General features: G+C 36.2%; 1 protein-coding gene across 4 annotated transcripts in view; it reads right to left on the bottom strand.

The window, feature by feature from the left end:
- Positions 1 to 15,172, bottom strand: part of PAIP1 (poly(A) binding protein interacting protein 1) — a 40,439-nt gene that overhangs the window by 18,517 nt on the left and 6,750 nt on the right. For all 4 annotated transcript variants that reach the window (XM_043977292.1, XM_043977289.1, XM_043977288.1 and 1 more), the window contains exons 3-5: positions 14,793 to 14,981; positions 5,605 to 5,717; positions 3,878 to 3,989 (exon numbers count right to left, since the gene is read on the bottom strand). In XM_043977292.1, the coding sequence (XP_043833227.1) occupies positions 3,878 to 3,989; positions 5,605 to 5,717; positions 14,793 to 14,981 (414 nt within the window). The remainder of the gene's footprint in view (positions 1 to 3,877; positions 3,990 to 5,604; positions 5,718 to 14,792; positions 14,982 to 15,172) is intronic.

Raw genomic sequence — 15,172 nt, 5'->3', positions numbered from 1 at the left:
ATCTAAGTAACATTGCATTTACCTGACACCAAAGAAATATTCTACAACCAGTAACTTTTTTAAAGGTCAAAAGTTCTTTTAATAGTGATTCCCTTGGGGGATATTAAAATGTGTATGTGCTATGATTTTTTTTTTTGGTAAGGCAATTGGGGTTAAGTGACTTGCCCAGGGTCACACAGCTAGTAAGTTGTCAAGATCTGAACTCAGGTCCTCCTGACTCCAGGGCTGGTGCTCTACCCACTGCACCACCTAGCTGCCCCCTGTGCTATGCTTTTTTAATTCTGGTTTTTCCCCCAGTAGCTCTTCACAATCTCCTACCTTAAAAGGAAGTTATTAACTATCACTATTTGCTATCAGTGAATTTACGACCAGAAACAACTCTTCCCACAACTGATCCTCATCTCATAATCTGCTGGGAAAAGCAACCACCTAGCTTTTTTGAACTGTAATTAATGGAGCAGCTAGGCAGCCCAGCAGAGAGAGCACAGGCCCTGGAGTTGGGAGGACCTGAGTTCAAATCCAGCCTCAGTTACTTACTAGCTGTCTGACCCTAGGCAAATCACAACCATGACTGCCTCCCCCCAAAACTCCCCCAAACAAACCTGTAATTAATGAAGTTCTGGATATGTAGCCAAACTAATGGATTTTCGTTAATACCTCTGTTTGAAATTACCTTCCTATTTATGCATATAGCCAATTACAATACCTTACAAACTTAAGTTTGTGACTTGTATTGCAACTGTGAAGTGGGCAAAATTGCCATGGGATTGTCTTTTAAAAGGCAACTAATAACAGAAATAAAGGACAATTTAATCCACAGAAATGTCATTTTTGTTATCTGTATTACATTTCTTTCAAGATATTGCAAGTTATGAGAAGCATGAGGGAGACACAATGTCAAAGATACAGAAAGTGGCAGGTTATTTTATGTTTGGGAATGTAATATTATACATAGATGAATATCAATTTTGATTTCTATGCCATAATGAAATATTAAGATATAAATTAATATTTATATAACATTTTAAGGTTTGCAGAATGCTTTACATATATTATTGATTTGATCCTAACAACTCTATGATGTAGGTGTTGGTATTACTATTGAGGAGACTGAGGCAGAGAGTGAAGTTAAATGACTTATCCAAGATCTTACAGCTAATCCTAATCCATGTCTGAGGCAGTATTTGACCTCAGATTTCTCTAACTCAGTCTAATATTATTTATGATACCACATAGATGCCTAAGGTGATAAAAGGTAATTTGAAGAAAAGAAGAGCCTAACAACTAAAAGTGGGAGGGGAAAATAGCAAAGCTAACCTAAATTAGAGTGAGCAAGTCACTTAACCTCTCAAGTAACTCTCTTAAAATTTACTGAGAGAGTGCTATTCTGTATTGGTAAATTAAGTTTTCCCACCTAGAGATCCCTATATTAAAGAAATCACAGGTCTGATTTTTAAAAAAATGCTTATTGGGGCAGCTAGGTGGCACAGTGGATAAAACACTGGCCTTGGATTCAGGAGGACCTGAGTTCAAATCCAGCCTCAGACACTTAACTAGCTCTGTGACCCTGGGCAAGTCACTTAATCCTCATTGCCCTGCAAAAACAAAAACAACAACAAAAAATGCTTATTGGAAAAATAATTTTTGAATAATATTCTATTACAAATACTGTTCATGCTAGCTCCACATTTTACATGTTTCTTTATGTCCCACTCCTACCATTTTAATGTAGACCTTTAAGGCCTTTGTAATTACTCCTACAAACTACTGCAATAGCCTCTTCACAATTCTAAAGACCACACTGCCCCAGTCCACCTTTAAAACTGATACCAGAACAATTTTGTTCTGGCCATGTCACTGTTCTGCTCAAAAGACTTCAATAGCTTCCCATTGCTTAACCAATAAAGTTCAAACTCTTCTCCTTAGCATTCAGGGCCCTCCATAATTTGTCCCCTCACCCCATCCAGGCATCACCTATTACCTTTGGTCCAAACAACTGCTTTCTGCCTCCCAACACAATTCCACCAATGCCTTTGCTCACCCTGTTCCTTATGCCTGGAATATCCTCTCAATGTTTTCCTATTGAATTCCTACCCATTCTTTAAAGTTCAATTTAGCATTAAAGTTTTTTTCTGTCCTCACCTTCTCTGATCTCCTTAATATCAACTTTACCTAGTACTTTGTTTTTTCACTCTTATTGCACTTATTGATATTACATTAATTATAGTTAACTGTGTTGGTACTATTCTCCTGACAAATTTTAAACTCCATGAATTCAAGAACGCTGTCTTAAATTTGTAATTTCCCCTGTACTTACTTTACATATACACAAGTATGCACGTAATAAGCACTTTATGGTGTGGTCCCTAAAAATGTAATTCTAATTAATTTACCAACTAAAATTACAGTAAAACCCAAAATAGTTTAGAGGAACAACTGTACTTCCTCTCTAAAAATCATGATAATAATTAGAGTAGGTAGATGTTACAGTTGAGAAAGCAAAGATATATGACTATGTATGGGATACAATACAGGATAAACAATAGTTTTAATGCTATTTCAAGAGAGATTTGTGGTCTAGGGTGAGTCCGGAAACTTTCAGAGAAGTAGGGCTGGATCTGAATATTCAAGGATTGGGTAGGATTTAAGGGGGATGGGGCAACAGAGGAAGGAAAGAAGGGATGGCCTCTAATTTACTTCATATTCTGTTCTCTACCGATATGTGTTGGGAGGAGGGATTTATAGGAACCATATAATTGAGCTATTGTGTTAATCACATTGAATTCAGGTCCTATGTGAAGTAACAAAATAGGAGACAACCAGTTTCATGTCACAGAATAGTAAGATTTACAACTAGGAGCTGAAAGAAATGTGAGAATATCTACTTCCAGGCCTCTATTTTATGGATGAGAAAATAACTGAGGAACAGAAAGTGAAACAAATTGCTCAAAGTCCTTGAGGAATCTACAATTTAAGTAATTTCATCATTTAATTAACAAAATACAGGAAGGTAGATAGGAGTTTGTGAAGAGCTTCAAATGACAGGCAAATAGCATGTAATATCTATTAACAGCAGAAATAGCCTAATTCAATATAGATAGGACTGATCATGATATAATAGTTATTGTTCCAAAAACAGTGCAAGAGAAAGTGAATAAGTCTAATAAAATGACTTTCAATTCAATTTTGATTGCTATGCCATATTAAAATATTTTGTAATAGAATACTTTCAAAAAATACATACCCCATATATTTTTCAACTAATTGACATTTTTATCAATGAATTATTATTTTGTCAAGGCAATATAAACATAAAGAAGGTTCTATTGTCTCTTAGAGTACATACATTAAACACAATGATCTGCTTTAACTTAATCATAACATAAATTACTTTTACCCTTTAAAAATATTGGAAAAATAACTATCGTTTCAAATTCCTCTTTTTTTTTTTTTTGCGGGGCAATGGGGGTTAAGTGACTTGCCCAGGGTCACACAGCTAGTAAGTATCAAGTGTCTGAGGCTGGATTTGAACTCAGGAACTCCTGAATCCAGGGCCGGTGCTTTATCCACTGCGCCACCTAGCTGCCCCCTCAAATTCCTCTTAAAATTTTGACTCCAGGGGGCAGCTAGGTGGTGTGGTGGATAAAGCACCGGCCCTTGATTTAGGAGGACCTGAGTTCAAATTCGACCTCAGACACTTGACACTTAGGAGCTGTGTGACCCTGGGCAAGTCACTTAACCCTCACTGCCCCACAAAAACAAAACAAAACAAAAAATTGATTCCTAAGTTATTTTTTAAAAACAGCAAAATCACTAACACAAAAAGTACAAAATAATTTAAAAGTTTTTAAGATAGAGCAGAATTGCGCTTTCTTACCTCCAGGTTAAGGTAAAGTTCACCTAAGAAGAGTACAAAGGAATGAAATCGTTTTCTGGTAGCTTCATCTCCTTTTGCAGCCTGATCTTTGTTTTCATAATCAGTTCGACATCTAATACACACACACACACACACACACACATAGACAAAAAACTCTCAGATTTTAAAATGCTTTCTTAAACTTCTGAGTTTTATAATCTCAGATAATCAACTACAAAAGAAAATAGAAAATGCCCTTTAAAGTAGCATGTGTACATACACACTATATGTGTGTGTGACCATGTGTATATAAAAAATACACATCAATTCAGCAAAGATGGCAGTAAAATGAATTCCTATAAAACTTGATTCTCCCATCTACTTAAACTAAAATGATACAACACAAGTTCTAATATGCACAAGGTACTAAGCTAAGGGCTAGGAATACAGAGTTAGAAACAGCACTGTTCTCAAGCTGCTTTAATTCTACTGGGGGAGGAGGAAAAACACAGATAAATATAAAATGCTATTAAGTACAGGGGATGGGTAAAGATGTCATGTAGAAGGTACCCAAGTCGTGCTTTAAAGAATGGAACTCCACAGCACAGATGTGAGGAGGGAGTTCATTTCAGGCATGGAGGACCACTTATGGGAAAGCAAAGAGGCAGGAAATCTAATGCCCAGTAAGGGGAATAGCTAACAGGCCAGTTTGTTGGGAATGGAGAGACTGGAAAGGTAGATGGGAGCCAGATCATGAAAGGCAGGCTAACGACCTTATATTTTATACTACAAGCAACAGGAGGTGACCAGGGGTGGCATGTGTTTTAGGAATAACAATTTGGCAGCTGTGTGGAAAGTGGAATGGAGAAGAGATCAAAGGTAAGGAGGGAGACCAGTGAGGATGTTGTCCTGTTGAGACTTCAGACTCAGCACATTTAAAGCTTAAAGTATCCTCTTTGCCCCCAAACTGCTTCCAATAGGTATTACTATAGGGAGAAAAGTGTCCCAATGGAATCTAATGCTGAGGAAAGGAATTAAAAGTTGCCCACCCCAAGGCATGATGAACACTAGAATACTCACCTAGTAATTAACTTGCCCTTCACTGCCAACCTCCCTCATGGTAACTAGCAACCTCAAAGTTTATTCAAGTTGAAAAAACCCACAGGTCAAACATACATACTGGTCTAGCATAAATCTTTCCTGACTCTTCTTTTTCAATAGATGGTTTCTCAAACTTGCAGTATAACTAGCTCTCTTCCCTTACCCCTACAGACATTTACACTAGACAGCATATCAAATTTAATAAAAATTTATTTGTAATATACTATCAGTAATTTTAAGTACATTAGTGTTAAATTTTTAAATAAAAAAGTTTAGCATTTTTAAAACTCATCTTATTTTCCTTTTAGAAAAAATAAGTATCCTGTGCAGTTAAGGGGGTGGGGAAAAGATAATTAACCCTCAACACTGTGTACATATAGTCTATGTTGGCTATGATTTTGTCCTAGTCAAGAATTTTACCCGGTCATCTGGTCTTATATACCCCTTAGAAAGTGCAACACAGTTGAGTATAACAAGAGAAAAAGAAAAAAGGATCACAAGTGAACACTATAACAGGTAGGTAGGAAACAAAAAAGGACATTTTTGTTTAAATTTAAGGATTTAAATGCTTGTAATCTAAAAGTTTAAGGTAAAAATGCAGGAGGCATGAAAGAAGAACTTTATGAACTTCATACACTTCCCCTTACCTTTTAAGTAGTAACTGCCGGAAATTTCCACTTTGTGGATTAATGGTTAGATGATGAGACAAATAATTACACAGCCTTGCTCCCATGTAAGAGAAGTGTGGTACAGTTGTGGCCTTTTAATAGAAAATGGGAATATAATTTTTCACATGAAACAAGCAAAATATGTAAATTAATTTTTAAAAAATCCTTAAACAATGACAACAAAATGATTCAGGAATAAATGCTCTTAGGAAATGGATGTATTTCAACCTAAATACCTGGCTATATTATGAAGTAGACAAATCTCCAATTGTCTATTTGGAGTACGAAAACATACTTTCCTAATGCTCACTTAATGCAGCCAATTCAAAAGGAAAAAAACGTTTAATTGAACTTCAAAATTTGCCTGCAATAAAAAAGTATAAATACCCAGTACTCAATAAAGCAGTATGTTAAGTATCTAAGTACAAGCCAATTAAGAGTACCAGAGTGATACCAAAAACAACCTGTTTTTTAAGAAATCCTTTTTTAGTTAAGTGTGAATATGAATCCTGATTTCCATAACCAAATTTCGGTTCCTTAATTGCTTAATATCTCAAATTTCCTCATCTGTCTTAAAATACTTTTTATAAGATGTTCTGTAGAATGCCACAATATGTTGTATACCATATCAGACATACATGTGTAATACATAATCATACAAAGTTTTAAAATACGTTTAAAAATGTGCTTTAATTGTATGGGCCAGCTCTTACACAGATTGATTATTTTCACTTTGAGGAAAACTTTTTCAAACTCACGTTCTGAAGGCTCACATCAGAAAAAGCATGTTAGGCCAGTCAACTCCGTATTTTTAGCTTGGAAAACAGTCCTTGGTTTTAATGACCAATGAGAGAGTGCATTCTAAATTTCTCTCTTTGTCATCTTTGGCCGAACAGAGGACTGAAATAACTCCTGGCTTTTCTCCTTATGGTTTATCTCAAAGCAAGGAAATGTATTGCTTTCGATCATTTAGGTTTTCTTGAAACAGAAAGTAGAAAAAATTCTAACAGCCCCTTGATGTTTCACTTATGTGGATTTTTTAGATCTAGCTGCATGATCCTGGGTGTTTCAATTATTCAAGTGTAAGATTCTTTTTTTTTTTAAAGAGAATAAACATGTTTATTTATAATTTTGACTTCCAATTTTTATCCCTCCTTCCTTCCCTCCCCTCCCCAAGGCAGTAAGCAATCAGATACGGGTTACACAAGTGCAATTATATAAAATATTACTATATTAGTAATTTTGTACTTGAAGAAAAAAAATGAAAGAAGGTGAAAAATAGCATGCTTCAGTCTGTCTTCAATCAATATCAGTTCTTTCTTTGGAGGTGGATAGTATGTTTCATCAATAGTCCTTTAGGACTGTCTTGGATCACTGTATTGCTGAGAATCATTAAATCACTCAAAATGTAAGATTCTTGAAAGTGTGTATGAGAAATTACAGAAAGGAAAATTGTGTTTCTTCTAATTCCCTTTTCAGTTTCCAAATAATAAGTAAAAATTGCACAATAATATTTCAATATAGCATGGCTAATATAAATAAGTTAATCATATTCCTAATGCCAATATAATAAAGGCATCCTATTATATTACTTTTGTAAAGAACAAATTGCTCTCTCTAAAGGTTAATTTTGATAATCATGTAATTTGATAACCAGCAATTTATTGTGATCCTTTGGAATTTTGTTTTTTGTTTTGAAACTGTTAAAGGACAATACATACAGAAAAATGGCTATGTGGAAGGACTTTCTTGTTAATGGATAAAGATAGGAATTGAAATAAAATAAGAAAAGCAAGATTTAGGACCAACTAAACTTTTAGTAAAGAAATTTGTCTTCCTATCTACTGGATTCAGAAATTAATCTATTTAAAGTTACTTAAGCAAGTTATTTTTACTACTGCTATTAGTAAATCCCATTAGTAAATGTTGTCAAGGAAATTTGGGCAGTATCATCTTGTTCTCTCCAATTAAGTGTGTGATCTGTGTCCCTGCTCTTGGGTTGTTTTTTTCCCCCTTCTATTTGTATCTCTAGTGTTTAGAACAGTGCTTGGTCCACAGTAAGCACTTAATAATATGCCTTTTTATTAATTTATTTACTCATTACCACATCAGCACTGAGGTTAACAACTGCCACAATTTTGGCAACCACATCCAAGAGAACCCTAGATCTAGCTTTGCAAAGCTATAGGGAAATCACTGGCAAATCTACTTTTGGCTACACACAGTTTCTCCTCTAGTTGGCAGAGTGGCTTTATGGCATCCAAGGAAGTATAATGGATATACTATTGGTATTTCTACAACTAATATAGTAGAGACCATAATAACAATAAAACCAATTCCCTTTGAAGGTATTTTGTTTACAATTAGTATATTTTAACATCAGCTGTCTTAATTCACACAGTAATACTAAATAGGAAAATTTTTTTAAGGAAAAAAAGGCACAATGTGGCACCTTTCTCATTAATATTTCAATGTTGTGACTGAATGAATACATGAATGAAACTTGTACTAAGTGCTACCACATGCAAAAAGAACCATCCTAAGTTCTGGGAATATAAAGAGAAAAGTAAGGCAGTCTCTCCAGGAACTCACATTCTTTTTTTTTTTTGCAGGGCAAAGAGGGTTAAGTGACTTGCCCAGGATCAACACAGCTGGTATCAAGTGTCTGAGGCTGGATTTGAACTCAGGTCCTCCTGAATCAAGGGCCAGTGCTTTATCCATTGTGCCACCTAGCTGCCCCAGGAACTCACATTCTAATGGGGGATATAACACACATGGAAGGTTCAGCTAAAAGTTACATGGAAGAGTCTAATGGTCCTTAGGGTACAGTGGCAAAGCAGAAAGTCCTATCAGTTTCTAAAACCGAATTATTTGACAATGCCAAGGGCTTTAGAGACAATAACTTTATTTTCAAAAGATGTGACTATGGAACCTGATGGAATGGTTGCCAAGCTGCATCTCTACGGGTGCTGTTTTCTAAGATTATGGCCTTGAACACTGGGTCATCACTAAAAACTGTTTTTTTCTTTTCCCTTTACCACTTCAGTCTATTAGCTTCTTTCTCTTGTTCTGAATACACTAGCTGGTAGATAACTACCAAACTCTATGGACTGACTGGGGGTCAATGCATTGTTCTGTAGCTGATAGGCTGGTTTTCTTTAGTAAGAGTCTTTCTCTGGACAGTTCTCAACAAATCATAAGCCATCCAAGAGCCTAGTAATATACTAAGCACTCCATGAATGTTTATCAGTTTGCCTTCCTAACTTAGCATGACAGAATCTTAGTGTAGGAAGGGAACCCTTAGAGATCATCTAGTCCAAAGCTTCTTAAACTGTGGGTCGTGACCCCATGTGGGGTAACTGAATGTGGAAGTTGTGAAAATTTTGGCAGTAAATGTTGGATTTGTATACCTATTTTATATACCTATATGCTTGAAGTCGCCTAAAAATGTCTTGGGCAAAAAGGGGTTAAGAGTGGAAAAAGTTTAAGAAGTTCTGATCTAATCTAAGGATTCATAACCTATGGTTCATGAACTTTAAAAAATAATTATTTCAATATAATTTGTTTCCTTTATAATTTTATGTATTTTATGTTATTCATTTAAAAACATTCTGAGAAGAGTGAACAGACTTCACCAGATGGACAAAAGGGGGCCCATGACAAAAAAAAAATGTTTAAGAACCCCAGATCTAGTCTAACTCTCATTTTGTAGCTGAGAAAACTGCTGCAGGTAATAAGGGGGAAAGCTGAGATTTGAATCCACATTCTGACTACAAATCTGCAATTCTTTACACCATCTTCCTAAAGCATCATGATGCATATTCCAACCCTTCCATCTCCGCCCCCCCCCCATTCCTTGCTTATTGAGGTCACTTTAACTTTTTATGACTGGGAAGTGAAAAAGTCTCTCAGTGGTATTCCTAGATGGCAAAAAACATAGGAGAGAGCATTTTTCAGGAGAAAGAACACTGGATTTGGCATCAGAGACCTGAACTTTAGTTCTGGCTGTGATTATATGACTTCGTCAAGTCACTGTCTATAAAATGGGGATTCTACTACTTGTAACAACTATCTCACTGGGCTTCTGAAAAGAAAATGTGAAAACATTCCATAAGCTTAAATTACGACTTTAAATTACTTATTTATGTATCTAAAGACTTCTAAGGCTACTAGCACTCTGCAAAACACTGTAGTCAGTGACATCCTCTCAGCAAGAGCCTACATATTTTACATCAGAATGTTCTTACAAAATTGTATATGCTTTTTCTAGGTAAAATTTAAGTTTTGAAAATATCCATAGATCTAGTTCAAGGTAATCAAAAAGATCACTGCCCCTAGGACCTGAAAAACTGCCACTATAGCCATATAGTCTTATAAAAGCTTAAGACTAGCATTTACATATATTGTTTAAGGTTTTCAAAGCACTTTACATATATTATCTCCTTTGACTCTCTGAACAACCCTAGGGAGTAAGTGTTATTATCCTGATTTTGCAGATGAGGAAATTGAGGCTTAGAGTGACTTGTCTAGGGTCACCTGTAATGAGGGATTTGATCTCAGGACCTCCTGACTACATTCCAGCACTCAATTCACTATACCATCTAACTATCTAAAGAACAGATGAAGCAGAAGCTAAGTTGTGATTTCTATCTTAGTGTTCCTCCCTCTTCCAATCCTTTTAGAGATTAAAAAATCAGAAGAGTTGATTTCTCTATGCAAATCTTTCTGATACACACTACCAGGAAAATGGATCCAAAAATTCTTGCCACAGTTTCTCTTAGTTCTAAGGCTATCGAAGTGTAAACATACTTTGTTTACTTCTTGGCCTAATTTTCCTCCATTTCATTAGAATTTTTCATATTAAAACTCAAAGTAACATTGGAACCTTTTGGAAAAGACACTATTGGAGGGAGGAATGTTAGGCAGATGAAAGTGCACAGTTGTAATCTTTGCTAAGGCAAGTGAAGAGAATAAGGAAATAGTGAGCTGTAGTAAATAGCTCACTGAAGCTGACTGGCTGTCTGAACTAGAGCTGGTATCAATACAGTGAACCTCAGGAAGTACTATTAGATTGCTTAAGGAATCAACCAGCTTAGATTAGAAACAGAAGGTCTTGTACCTCTGTGCTGATCAACAGTGTGTGGCTGCTGCATTTTCAGCCTGGGAAAGATAGGGAAACTAAATTTCAAAAAAAAAAAATTCTTTTTAAATTAAAAATAAAATAGGAGGGCAGCTAGGTGGTGCAGTGGATAAAGAACTGGCCCTGGATTCAGGAGGACCCGAATTCAAATCCAGCCCAATGACCCTGGGCAAGTCACTTAACCCTCACTGCCCTGCAAAAAAAAATAGTAATAATAATAAAAGGAAAGGAAAATATTACTTTTTCAAAGCCTGGAAAATAGTAGGCACTTAGTAAATGTTTTTCTGTTCCCCCGGCTAGTGTTAAATAAAACCCTGTTTTTAATTTCACCATGATTTTATTGTTGTTATTTCATCTAAAATAGAGCTATCCATAAGGACCAATTGTAAAAAGTTAAAAACTAGGGGAAAATGGTCTTTCTACACAATAGCTTTTTGTGATTCAACAAACTCATTTTGATTAGTTATTTGTGTACTTGTCTTATCTTCCCTAGTAGATGATAAAATCTTTTGTTGTTGTTGCAATTTGTCCTCAGTTTTCAGAGGACCATGACACTGGGGTGATGTCATGACTTGCAGTGAATTGGATTTAAGTGAGGGAGGGCTGTGCAAGGTCACCAGCCTTACTCTCCTGCAGAGCCATCTGAGTCCAGTGGCAAAATATGTATCAGGACAACTGGAGATGGCCCAGGATATTTAAGGCAATTGGGGTTAAGTGACTTGCCCAGGGTCACACAGCTAGTAAATGTCAAGTGTCGGGGCAGCTAGGTGGCACAGTGGATAGAGCACCGGCCCTGGATTCAGGAGGACCTGGGTTCAAATCTGGCCTCAGACACTTAACACTTACTAGCTGTGTTACTCTGGGCAAGTCACTTAACCCCAATTGCCTCACAAAAAAAAAAAAAAAAGAATGTAAAAAATGTCAAGTCTCTGAGGCTGGATTTCTACTCAGGTCCTCCTGACTCCAGGGCTAGTGTGCTATTCACTGAGCCACCCAGCTGCCCCTTAATAAATTCTTTAAGGCAAATATGGCTTCCTCATCTTTTATACAGTACCCCTAGTATAAGATAGAATTCATAAAATACTACTTGAAGGAAGGCTTTATTTTTTTCTGCTGGTGGACTAAAAATGACAATATTGTTAGGTACTGGGGGGTGAGGCAATTGGGGTTATGTGACTTGCCCAGGGTCACACAGCTAGTTAGTATCAAGGGTCTGAGGCCACATTTGAACTCAGGTCCTCCTGAATCCAGGGCCAGTGCTCTATCCAATGTGCCACCTAGCTGCCCCTATTTGTCACACACTCTTAATCTGTCTTGATAGATGAATAAGAACTAAAACTCACAAAATATTTGTAAGGTATAAAAAATCACCATCACATCTTCTACCAGAGCTGCTATAAATTGGTAGAAGTGAACAACCTGAATTTTAATTATTTTTCTTGTCAACCATTAAAAGTAAGCAGTCAAACCTACCTCTTTACGAGATGGACTGATATGCAAAATTGGGTACATATTTTTATAAACAGGGCTAACATGGGGGTTTTCTTTGCATCCTTTTAAGAGTTTAAAGTTCTTTTCCCCTTGGGTATCACAGAGAAAAAATAAATACTGAATAATTAAAAATAAAGTTTAATAGATTTTTTTTTAAAAAACTAAGCAAAAAAAAAAGGGGAAAAGACAAAATAATCCATAAATTTGATAATCTCTCTGAGAGGACACTAATTTTATAAATTATATGCCATCTCTATGAAATGAAGTTAGGAATACAACTTGACTTTGACAAGAGTCCCTAAAAATACTTGACAAGAAAATAAATACAAATAGGTCAACACAGTAGAAAATATTTTTAAAAGATTCATTTTTCTTTTTTTTTCTTTGCAGGGCAATGGGGCTTAAGTGACTTGCCCAACGTCACACAGCTAGCAAGTGTCAAGTGTCTGAGGCCGGATTTAAACTCAGGAACTCCTGAATCCAGGGCCGGTGCTCCATCCACTACGCCACCTAGCCATCCCTAAAAGATTCATTTTTCACCAAGTAGAAACAAAAGTTTTAGCAATTAAAAAAAAAAAGCCCATGGGAGTGTTTTTCCTTCCTAATTTGACTTACCGTCTTTGATTAATAAGCTTGGAGAGGAGCTCTTGGGTATTATGATGAAGAGTGTAATGTAGCAAAAAATGGAGACCAAACAATGTGGATCAGAGCTCTAATTAGAATGTCATCTTCTTCCAAAACTGTGTTTTTCACATACAAAAATTATCCACTCTTAGTAAACTCTGAAGCTTAAGCAGCTTTTTCAGTAGTCATGATAGAATGCAATAAAGCTTTTATACTCTTTCAAACAATTCCCTGTGACTAATTACATCCATTTATGAGATTTCTAGCTAGTTAAAGGTGAACTCTGTGCCTATCAAATTTTCTCCAAAGCTAACTATCCTATACAAGAATCATGTCCAAAACCCTGTTCCTATTAATCCAAACTGAGTTTACCTGCTCCAATAACCATCAAATATTATTTACACTGATGTGGACAAATACTGAACACAACAAAAATATAAGTCTTCTGTTCATATTATGACCATTTTGAGCAAAAGTATACAACATTAAAAAGCCCATAAGTTTTATAATAATAGCTAGCATTTACATAGCACTTAAAGGTTTACAAAGTAATTTATATATGTTAACTTATTCAAGTATCACAATGACCTATGAGGTAGCTACTATTATTATTCCAGTTTTACAGATAGGGAAATCGAGGCAGGCAGTGATTAAGGGACTTGAATAAGGGTAATACAATCAGTTAAATGTCTGTGGTGGGAATTGAGCCTAATTTTCCCTGACTCCAAGTCTAATGATCTATCTGCTATGCCACCTAGCTGCCTAACGAACTGGGCTAAACTGGTAGAACATTAAGCGCATAGAAGATCAAAGGTTTAGAACTGGAAGGCACCTTACTTAAGAGTTCAAGAATTCCAATGCCCTTATTTTACAAATGAAAAATGAAGGTGCAGAGGGCTTAAGTGACATACCCAAGATCACACGGTAAGTATAGTGGAAAACCAGTATTTTAATTTGGTTGTCTCACCTCAAATTCTACACTATTCCACAATATCACACTGCCCAATGAAATTTTTTAAAAATGACTGGTAAATATTTAGTTCAACTAAATAAGCCAAAAAGTTTCCAAAATATCACTTAAATGTAGAACTGGATTAAGAATATTGATTGTAGGACAGCTAGGTGGCGCAGTGGACAGAGCACTGGCCCTGAAGTCAGGAGTACCTGAGTTCAAATCCGGCCTCAGACACTTGACACTCACTAGCTGTGTGACCCTGGGCAAGTCACTTAACCCCAATTGCCTCACCAAAAAAAAAAAAAAAAAAAAAAAAAGAACTGCAAGAATATTGATTGTAAGCTGAACATTTTTATATTTAAAACTATTTTAGGGGCAGCTAGGTGGCGCAGTGGATAGAACACCGGCTCTGGATTCAGGAAGACCTGAGTCCAAATCCAGCCTCAGACATTTAACACTAGCTGTGTGTGTGGTCAAGTCACTTAAACCCCATTTGCCCCGCCCCCCCCCCCCAAACCTATTTTATAGGATTTTAAAATTACTCTATGGCTTTTACTCAAGTCCCTATTGATGGCATCGGGGTAAGGGAACAAGAAAAAGGAGGAAGGAAAGGTAATGGTTATAAAGTTCATGAGGTCAGAGACTGTCATATTTAAACTGTTTTCTCTAAACTTATTGTTCCTTCATGTTCTTATACTCCAGTTTCAATGCTGCTATATAATCTAAGCCAAAGAAAGAAAAACGTAAAGTGATACTATTTCTTTCTAAATCCTACAGGTAAAAGGAGAGAGGTAGGAAGAGTCTTGTGCTCAATGCAAGATAATGCAACTCCATAAACAGGTGAAATAAGTATAGGCTATCAAGCCTCTCAAGCACTGGACATTACCCATTTCCTCTGTGCTCCAAGGAAGCTATACTTAAAAGATCAAATGATATCAACCAAAACCTAAGACATACCTGTTGGTAGATGAGTTCTACGAGTTCTTGTAAAGCATCATCAGTAGTAACCCAGCCATTAAGAGTTTCTGCAAATTGATCAATTTCAGTTTCAAAGCTTCCTGGCTGTTCTGTAAGGTGATTCAAAAACTCTTGTACATATTCCGTAAGGGTAGGATAACCATCACATCCATCTTCATAGGAAGAATCCTACAAGATAACCACATACACAATGAAATTCATGAGTAAATCTCAGGTAGTCACTCTGCCAATGCAAGGCACAGATTAGATTACTCTACCATTTAGAATCTGACTTGGCCATCACAGCCAGTATGTGTTGAGGCAGGACCCAAATCCAGGTCTTCCTAGCTTCTATACCAACTCTCCAATTACTCCACCAA

Source organism: Dromiciops gliroides, chromosome 1 (genome assembly GCF_019393635.1).
Source record: "Dromiciops gliroides isolate mDroGli1 chromosome 1, mDroGli1.pri, whole genome shotgun sequence".
Lineage (NCBI taxonomy): Eukaryota > Metazoa > Chordata > Mammalia > Microbiotheria > Microbiotheriidae > Dromiciops > Dromiciops gliroides.
Note: the sequence above shows the minus strand (reverse complement) of the source record. Positions and strands in the feature narration are given on the sequence as shown.